The sequence below is a fragment of the Stegostoma tigrinum genome, chromosome 29 (assembly GCF_030684315.1).
Source record: "Stegostoma tigrinum isolate sSteTig4 chromosome 29, sSteTig4.hap1, whole genome shotgun sequence".
Lineage (NCBI taxonomy): Eukaryota > Metazoa > Chordata > Chondrichthyes > Orectolobiformes > Stegostomatidae > Stegostoma > Stegostoma tigrinum.
The window spans coordinates 5220215-5230711 of record NC_081382.1 but is presented as its reverse complement, the minus strand read 5'-3'; the positions used below and the strand labels follow the sequence as shown (position 1 = coordinate 5230711).

Sequence of the window (10497 nt, the reverse complement as noted above, 5' to 3'; positions counted from 1 at the left end):
TTGCCAAAGTCCTCGATGTCTTTTCTTTAAAAATGTACTTTATTCATAATATTGTAGCTGTAAAAAGTCTATAGCATAATAGTTCAAGTTTCACATCAAAATCGCCATATAGTTTATTATAGTGATTCTGTAAGATGAGCCAATGAAAAAGAACCTTGACTAGCCATGGACTTCTGGACTTAAGTTTAAAAAAAATCGTGAAGTAATGCTCATAACTTTGAATTTTAAAATTATTACTAATTGTAACCTTTCTCTCCTTTCTGACTTTTTCTCCCCTATATGCTTGAGTGTGTCTGCATTGTGGCAATCAATCCCTGAATTGGAATGCATGAATAAACTATACTTTTGACCATGAAGAGAGTTTGCACCGTCATTCAAAATTTGGATTTCACAGACAGAAGTTTTGGAGAGAACACACCACAGTTTGTTTCAAAAAGGAAAGGAATTGTTTTTAAAAAAGCGCGCACACACACACACACACCTAGGCTGACGAACGAAGAGAATAACACCAGTAACTAAATTCATCTCTTCCTCTTGTCCCACCCCTGACCCGCCGAAGTACGTCTCAAACCAGAATCCCCAGCTTCCGGGTGCCATTTTCCTAGGCCAGGCATTTGAGAAAGATGTTTCAGATACCAAAGACATTTCACGAGATGGTTAAGTTACCACTGTAGCTGTTGTGGTGATATGAGGAGGCAGACCAGTGAATGACAGGATGTTTATACTATTCGTGGCTGTTTACAAACAACATGGAAAACTTTACATGCTGAACGGCGCTATAGAAATGCAATTGCTTCATGGTCTACCAATACATGCAGCGTTTCAGTTGACCGCGAAATGTTCACGTACAAGACTGGCTCTCCTCTACCAGAGTAAAAGTTGACATGCTTCCTTGCTTTAAGAGCATGTGGCACATATCGCCCATTAGTTTGTTGCCCTCTGTGTCTTGCAGTTTGCAAATGTCGTTTCTAAGACATTTTAAAAAATTAAACGTTTTTTGACGAATACATTAAGAAGGTTGGGTTTGGTGAACACAGTTGCCTCTGCATCTCCTGTATTTCCTGCACTGCTACTTTTGCTGCTCTTCCTACACCCGCTGACCTTTGAATGGATCTGTATTTCCGCATTCACCTGGAACCGGCCGCCAGGCTCCTCGCTGTCCATGTCCCAGATGGAGAGCAGGGACTCTGAGCCCGCACAGCCGGCCCCAGCCTGCCCGAGCTGCTGCCGGGGGGAGGAAGGGGAGGCGAGCCGGTCCCCATGCACCTGCCGGCGGCCTGACAACCAGCTCTCCACCTCCCCGGCGCCTGACTGCGGGGAGTGCCCTGTGCACCGCGGTCAGCCCGGCTGGTACTGCCTGACTGAGGGCAGGGTAGTGTGTGCTGGCTGTGCCATCCCGGGACCCTGCAGTAACCACATGGGAGCCAGCATCGTGGAGGCGGCGGACCGCATGCGGGTGAGTGAGAGAGGGGGTGGGTGGGCGAGAGGTCCGGGCTGGCGCAGGGTCAACGAGGGCATCAGGCGAGGAGTTCAACGTGAAGGGGAGTCCTCTCACCCAGCAGGCAAGGGGTTCAACCTCAGATGTACAGGGATATCAGTGCAACTGGGAGATGGGGGCGTTTGGGGGTAATGGTACCTAGGGCATTCGAGGTAAATTGAGGCTGTACCAGGATGTGTTTTAGGCTGACCCTGACCAGGGACCCGCAGTAGGATGAGGCTGTAGTGGAAGGATCTGGAGAGTGGCACTGAATCGTCAGAAGAAGGTTCCCAGTGATGTTGTTAACCTCTTGGTGGTTGTGGAATATCATGAAGGCTGCCCTCTCCCTGGTGCTGGGATAATATTCCAATCCCTAAACCGATGTCCCGACAAGCAAGAGTGATGCCTGACATTTACAGATCCAGGCTATTCAGTCCATCAGCCCCTACTATTATTTATATTCCATAAAATTTAGCAGCAATTGGCTAATATTTGTCATTCCTCGTCCTGGTGTCCCACTGCCAAGAAGAAACCTTTTCTACCAAATTAAAACTTCATAATATTAAAGGTCTGTCAGGTCATCCCCCAGTCCTTGATGTCGGCCTGGTTCTTTTAGTTCTTTTGCATTTGAGTTACAAGCAAAAACATTCAAGGCTGACGCTCTTGAGCAGTAAGGAAGGAGAGCTGCACTGTCAGAGATGGCATCTGTTAGCTGAGGTGTTAAACCAAGACCCCCATAAGCCTATTTGGGTGAATGTAAACATTCCCATGGCACTGTTTCAGAGGAAAAGAGGGGATAGGTTCCCAGTGTCTTGGCTAATATCTATCCCTCAGAGAACATCACAAAGATGGATTGTTTTGTCCTTATCATATTGCTGTTTATGGGAGTTTGTTGTGCACAAATTGACTGCTGCACTTCCTACATTACAACAGTGACCACACTTTAAAAAGCTCTTGATTGGCTGTAAAATGTTTTGACATGTCCAGTAGTTGTGAAGAGCACTGGATAAATAGAGTCATAAAGCACAAACAGATCCTTCTGTCGAACTCACTCATGCCACCCAGGTTTCCCAAACTAAACTAGACACATTTGTCTGTATTTGGCCCATATCCCTCTAAAAACCTTTACTATTCATGTATCTGTCCAAATGTCATTTAGATGTTGTAACTGCACCTGTATCCACCACTTCCTCTGGCAGCTCACTCCACCTATGAACCACCTTCTGTGTGGAAAAAGTTGCCTCTCAGGTCCCTTTTAAATCTTTCTCATCTTACCTTAAAAATATGCCCCCAAGTTTTGAACTCCCCCACCTTAGGGAAAAGACTTTGCTAGTCACTTTATCAATGCCCGTCATGATTTTATAAACTTCTGTAAGGTTACCCCTCAACCTCCTATGCTCCAGCCTAACTAGGCTTTCCTTATTACTCAAACCCTCCAGTTCTAGTAACATTCTTGTAAATCTTTTCTGCACCCTTTCCAATTTAATAATATCCTTCCTATAGCAGCGTGAACAGAACTGTACATATTACTCCAAAAGGGACTTCACCAATGTCCTGTACATCCTCAACATGATCTCCCAGCTCCTATACCCAATGGTCTGAGCAATGAAGGTAACTGTGCCAAATGCCTTCACCACCCTGTCTTCTTGTGATGCCACTTTTGAGGAACTATGTATCTAAACCATTAGATCTCTTTATTCGACAGCACTCCTCAGGGCCCTACCATTAACTGTGTAAGTCCCATCCTTACTTGTCTTACCAAAATGCAACGCTTCTCATTTATCTAAACTCCATCTGCCACACTTCAGTCCATTTGACCTAGCTGATCAAAATCTCATTGTTCTCTTAGATAACCTTCACTGTCCATTATAATGCCAATTTTGGTCTCATCCACAAACTTACTAACCATACTTCCTAAATTCTCATTCAAATTGTTTATATAAATGACAAATAAAAGTGGACCCAGCACCAAACCATGTGGAGCACCACTGGCCACAGGCCTACCGTCCAAAAAACAGCCCTCTGTCTCCTACCATATTTGGATATTTGGATAAATACATGAATAAGAAATATTTGGAGGGATATGGTCCAAATGTGGCAGGTGAGACTAGTTTAATTTGGAATTATGGTCAGCATGGAATGGTTGGATTTAAGAGTCTGTTTCCATGCTGTATTACTTTATAAATGTCTCAGAGACCATTAATGTTCCATTAACAGGTTCAGGAAGGCGAGGGGTACGTGCCTGTGGGTTTCCAATCTAGTAAGGGATCAGTCCTGTAACACACAATTCCTATCCAATTGGAGTCATTGGGAGTATGACTAACAGTCCATGGAGCCCTTGCTTGCTAATGCTATGCTTCTTTCTCTCCTGTTGTCCTCCTTCAGCCTGGCCTCAGGTCTCCGCATGATGCTGGTGGTATGCAGTATACGAGATGGAGAGGGTCACTGCCCCTTTCTAAACAATACGTTCATTCAAATCAAACCTTGCACAGAGTTGCTAATGATTGTACCTTCATTATCAAACTTCAGTTTATTGTATGGTTCCTCTAATAAAGAGAAAGAAAAAGAACAAGAATTTGCAATTATATGGAAGTGGTGGACCTTCTCCTGAACTACTCCATATATTTGGGTAATAAAGTGTGAGGCTGGATGAACACAGCAGGCCCTGCAGCATCTCAGGAGCACAAAAGCTGACGTTTCGGGCCTAGATAATAAAATGTGAGGCTGGATGAACACAGCAGGCCAAGCAGCATCTCGGGAGCACAAAAGCTGACGTTTCGGGCCTAGACCCTTCATCAGAGAGGGGGATGGGGGGAGGGAACTGGAATAAATAGGGAGAGAGGGGGAGGCGGACCGAAGATGGAGAGTAAAGAAGATAGGTGGAGAGAGTGTAGGTGGGGAGGTAGGGAGGGGATAGGTCAGTCCAGGGAAGACGGACAGGTCAAGGAGGTGGGATGAGGTTAGTAGGTAGCGGGGAGTGCGGCTTGGGGTGGGAGGAAGGGATGGGTGAGAGGAAGAACCGGTTAGGGAGGCAGAGACAGGTTGGACTGGTTTTGGGATGCAGTGGGTGGGGGGGAAGAGCTGGGCTGGTTGTGTGGTGCAGTGGGGGGAGGGGATGAACTGGGCTGGTTTAGGGATGCAGTAGGGGAAGGGGAGATTTTGAAACTGGTGAAGTCCACATTGATACCATATGGCTGCAGGGTTCCCAGGCGGAATATGAGTTGCTGTTCCTGCAACCTTCGGGTGGCATCATTGTGGCAGTGCAGGAGGCCCATGATGGACATGTCATCAAGAGAATGGGAGGGGGAGTGGAAATGGTTTGCGACTGGGAGGTGCAGTTGTTTGTTGCGAACTGAGCGGAGGTGTTCTGCAAAGCGGTCCCCAAGCCTCCGCTTGGTTTCCCCAATGTAGAGGAAGCCGCACCGGGTACAGTGGATGCAGTATACCACATTGGCAGATGTGCAGGTGAACCTCTGCTTAATGTGGAATGTCATCTTGGGGCCTGGGATAGGGGTGAGGGAGGAGGTGTGGGGACAAGTGTAGCATTTCCTGCGGTTGCAGGGGAAGGTGCCGGGTGTGGTGGGGTTGGAGGGCAGTGTGGAGCGAACAAGGGAGTCACGGAGAGAGTGGTCTCTCCGGAAAGCAGACAGGGGAGGGGATGGAAAAATGTCTTGGGTGGTGGGGTCGGATTGTAAATGGCGGAAGTGTCGGAGGATAATGCGTTGTATCCGGAGGTTGGTAGGGTGGTGTGTGAGAACGAGGGGGATCCTCTTAGGGCGGTTGTGGCGGGGGCGGGGTGTGAGGGATGTGTCGCGGGAAATGCGGGAGACGCGGTCAAGGGCGTTCTCGATCACCATGGGGGGAAAGTTGCGGTCCTTAAAGAACTTGGACATCTGGGATGTGCGGGAGTGGAATGTCTTATCGTGGGAGCAGATGCGGCGGAGGCAGAGGAATAGGGAATAGGGGATGGAATTTTTGCAGGAGGGTGGGTGGGAGGAGGTGTATTCTAGGTAGCTGTGGGAGTCGGTGGGCTTGAAATGGACATCAGTTACAAGCTGGTTGCCTGAGATGGAGACTGAGAGGTCCAGGAAGGTGAGGGATGTGCTGGAGATGGCCCAGGTGAACTGAAGGTTGGGGTGGAAGGTGTTGGTGAAGTGGATGAACTGCTCGAGCTCCTCTGGGGAGCAAGAGGCGGCGCCGATACAGTCATTTCGGGCCTAGACCCTTCATCAGAGAGGGGAATGGGGAGAGGGTTCTGGAATAAATAGGGAGAGAGGGGGAGACGGACCGAAGATGGAGAGAAAAGAAGATAGGTAGAGAGGAGAGTATGGGTGGGGAGGTAGCGAGGGGATAGGTCAGTCCAGGGAAGACGGACAGGTCAAGGAGGCGGGATGAGGTTAGTAGGTAGGAAATGGAGGTGTGGCTTGGAGTGGGAGGAAGGGATGGGTGAGAGAAAGACAGGTTAGGGAGGCGGGGACAGGCTGAGCTGGTTTTGGGATGCAGTGGGGGAGGGGATGAGCTGGGCTGGCCTGCTGTGTTCATCCACACTTTGTTATCTCGGATTCTCCAGCATCTGCAGTTCCCATTAACCCCGTATATTTGGGTGGTTTATTTTGTACCTTTAATGGGTTAACCATTTACTACCGATGGGAAATAGAGTTTATCTTGTCCAGGCTAAACAAAATGAGCTAACTAAAGCAAATGCTCAGACTAATGATCTCATTGCTGCTTTTGCAATCTCACTGGGTTCATGTCCCAGGGAATGTGAAGGAGCAGGGGTATATTTCCCAGCCAGAAGTCAGGATAGTGTGTGACTTGTCTGCTTCTCCTTTCTGTCTAAGTGGTAAAGGTTGCATGTTTCTTAATGTATTGTCAGAGGAAACTCAAAGAGTCGCTGCATTACATCTTGAAATGGTGCAGACTGCTGCCATTGTGTGTGGGTGTTGTAGGGAGTAAAGGTTTAAAAAGGTGAATGGGGTGCAAATCAAGATGGCTGCTTTATCCCGGATGGGGCAATTGTCTTGAGTGTTTTTCTCGAGCTGCCAACCATCCAGATGAGTAGAGAGTATTCCATCTCACTCTTGATGTGCATCTTGTACAGAGTGGAGAGGCTTTGAGGAGTTAGGAAGTGAACTACTCAGCAGAATTTTCTCCCTCTGACCTGCTCTTGTACCCACAGTGTATGGCTAGTCTTGTTAAACTTCTGATCAGTGGTAACCCGAGACTATTGATTATAGGGTATTCAGTGCTATTGAGTGACAGAGAAAGTGGTTAGGTTTATTTTTGTTGTTGGAGACACTTATTGCCTGGAACTTATGTGGTGTGACCATGACTTGCCACTTATTAACTCAAGCCTGAATATTTTCCATGCCTTTATGCATGATGGCACAGATTACATCATCTGAGTGGTTACAACTGCTCCTCAAGTCTATGCAATTATTATTTCAAAATTTGCAATATTCTAGATTGATCCCTGCAGGTTGGAAATACATCAGCAATTACAAAGCCACTGGTATCTATCGTTAAGGAAGTTTGTGGTGGTACAGTAGCTCAGTGATTAGCACTGCTGCCTAACAAGACCAGGGACCTGGATTTGATTCCAGCTTTCTGTAACTGTCTGTGTGGTGTTTGCATTTCTCCCACTGTCTGTATGGTTTTCCTCCAGGCGCTCCAAAGATGTGCAGCTTGGGTGGATTGGTCATGCTAAAATTGCCCATAGCATCCGGGGTGCGCAGGTTAGGTGGGTTAGCCATGAGCATTGCAGGGTTATGGGGTGGTGGAGTGGGATAATCTTCGGAGCGTTGGTGTGGACTTGATGGGCCAAATGGCCTGTAAATACACAGTAGTGATTCTGAGTTTTAACAATACAGTAAGAAAATCATAACATGATCCAAAAGAGTCAACATAGTTTGACAAATTTCTTACAGGTTTTTTTAGATAACTAATAGGTAGATAAAGGGCAGGCAATAGGTGTAGAACACCTAGATTTCTTAAATGCGTTTGTTGTCAATAGAAATGGTTGATTAGCAAATGCTTGATCTCGTGGAGGTGGGGTAATATATTAACAATATATTAGTAATAATAATATATTATTAAACAATTGGTTAATGACAGGAAGTAGAGAGTAAGATAAAGGCATTTTCCAAGTTGGTAGGCTGTGATCAGTGAAATGCTACAAGGATCAGTGCTGAGATGATTTTCATTCATTCATGAGATGAGGGTATTGCTGGCTGAAACAGTATTTGTCGTCCATTTCTAGCTGTCCTTGAGAAAATTGTGGTAAGCTGCGTTCATGAACTGCTGCAGCTCATAACTTCAATTATTTACAATTTTTGGTAATAATTTAGACAAAGGTAAACAGTAATGTATCTCAGTTTGCTACTGATATAAAACTAAGTGGAAATGTAAGCAATGCAGAGGGCACAGAGATATCTAGAGAGATATACCAAAGTTTAGTGAGTAGGCAACAAGGTAGCATTGGAGTTTCATGTGGTGAAGTGGATTCACTCTGGAGTCCAAGAACTAGAAAAACAATTTTTTTTAAAAAAAAGATACTAAACTTTTAAATGTTGATATTCAGAAGAACTTTGGTGTATTTGAGTAAGAAATACAATTAAACACAGCTGTAGATACAGCAAACAGTTGGAAAGGTAAGTGCTTTCCTAGCCTTTATTGCAGGGGGATTATTGGAGTTCATGAAGGATTTTTGCAAAGAAATTCATGGGATATGGGCATTGCTGGCTAGGCCAACGTTTATTGCCCCATCCCCTCTTGCTGTTGAGAGCTGCCTTCTTGAACTTCTGGAGTCCATGTACTATAGGTAGACCCACAGTGCCTTTTGGGGAGGGACTTGCAGCATTTTGACCTAGCGACACTGAAGGAACAATGATATAAGTGAGGATGGTGAGTGGATTGGAAGGGAACTTGTGAGGGGTTGGCGTTCCCCTGTATCTGCTGCCCTTGTCCTTCTACATTGAAGTGGTTGTGGGTTTGGATGATGCTGTCTGAGGAACCTTGGTGAAATACTGCAGTACATCTTGTAAATAGTACACGCTGCTGCTACGGAGTGTTGGTGGTGGATGGCGTGAGTGTTGATGGTGGTAGATGGGGTGTCAATCAAGAAAGTTGTTTTGTCCCTTATGGTATCAAGTTACCCGAGTATTGATGGAGCTGCACTTATCCAGCCAAGTGGGGAACTGATTGTGGACAGGCTTTGTGGATTCATAAGATGAATTATTTACTGCTGAATTTCTAGCCTGTGTTCTGCTTTTGTAGCCACAGTATTTACATTGTTGGTTCAATTAAATGTTAAGTCAATGGAAGCCTCAGAATGTTGCTACTATTGTATAGGGCTTTGTTGATACTCTACCAGGAGTACTGTGCTTTGGCCTCTATATCTATGGAAGGATATACTTGCCTTGAACATAGAACATAGAACTGTACAGCATAGGAGTGGGCCGTCCGACCCACAATGTTGTGCCAAACATGATGCGAAATCAAACTAATCCCTTCAGTCGGGCTATGGTCCATATCACTCCAGTCCTTGCATATTCATGTGCTTATCTAAAAGCCCCTTAAATGTCCTTATCGTATTTGCTTCCGCCACTACCCTTGGCAGTGTGTTCTAGGCACCTACTACTCTGTACAAAAATCTTGCCCCATATATTTCCTTTGAACTTTCCCCCCAACCTTAAATACATTCCTCCTAGTATTAGACATTTCAGCTGTGGAAGTTGAGGTGTGTTTTCACCAATGCCCTGTACAGTTCTAGCAAGACTTCAATACTTGTATACTCCAGTCTCTTGAAGTAAATTCAAAATTTTCAGTGAATCAAAGGATGCAGTTAGATAAGTGGAGTTCAGGCAGATGATCAACTGCGATCATAATGAATGGAGGAACAGTCTCAACAGCTAAATGACCAGACTTGCTCCTATTTATTATCTTCTCAGTGCACACCTGCCATGATCGAATTAAATATTTAAATCAGACTTGAGGGCTAAATGACATGCTCCTGTTTCTGAAGTTCCCAAGGTGACATTGGACCTTCTGTAGAGATGTTTTTAAATTATGGATGTGTTGCTAAATCCCATTACATAGCATTAACAATTAACCTTACACAAGCTCCAAAAGTGGAGTCATATTGAGACCAGACTGGGTAATGGTGGGTTTTGTTTTCTGAGATTTCCTTCCGTTCACTGATCAGGCAATACAAGGATAACCCAGAGCTACAGCAACTAAATGGGAAAATCTTAAAGATTCCTATGTAACCCTGCTGTTTGAAGGTGAACTGATGTATGCCTAAAGCTATGTGTCAACAAGTCCCAATGAATTGAGTCTTTTAACACATTAAACGTGCTGGAATTCGTAAGTCACAGAAGCGGTGCTGTGGTTCACTGGAACATGGCTGTTGTCCCAGTCGAAGTCGTGGTTCTCCTTGTCCATGTGAATTGAGATGAGTGAGTATTGGTCGTGTTGAGATGAGTCAGCATTTGTTGTGTCTCAACTCAATCACAGTCCACATGGAAAAGGAGAACCACAGCTTCGACTGGGACAGCACCAAAATCGTGGGACAGACTAGATAGAGACGGGCACGAGAATTCCTAGAAGCATGGCACTCCACGAAGCAGGCTATTAATAAATACATTGAACTCAACCTCATATACATTCCACTATGAAGGAAGCCCGGAAGTGAGGCAATCCATCTCAACGGACCCCAGAGTTTAAAAACCAGGGGGGAAAACACACCGACGCTTCAACAGAGGCTGCACTGAGGATGTTACCCAGCACCGTAACGCAACGTCTGCAGAACAAGAAACCAGCTCGGCAAGCCAACCAACCTTCACACCCACAACCCGAGCTACAGATCCACTCCAAAACCTTAGTTCATTGTGTGCCGGTACACTTATTCAGTTTAGACACATGCTGAGGTAAAATCTGAGAAAAGCAAACTGTAGATTGATCTAGTTAATCAGTAGCTTGAGTAGAATCTTCACCGTCCTGCCTCCCACTCACATCCATGT

At 45.6% G+C, this 10497-nt stretch overlaps 1 protein-coding gene across 1 annotated transcript in view; it reads left to right on the top strand.

Moving 5' to 3' along the window:
* The first annotated feature begins 587 nt into the window (after positions 1–587).
* The window catches only part of LOC125465404 (B box and SPRY domain-containing protein), a 43167-nt gene continuing 33257 nt past the window's right edge, over positions 588–10497 (top strand). Inside the window, exon 1 of the mRNA XM_048558862.2 lies at positions 588–1456. Coding sequence (XP_048414819.1) covers positions 1163–1456 — 294 coding nt within the window. The 5' untranslated portion in view covers positions 588–1162. The remainder of the gene's footprint in view (positions 1457–10497) is intronic.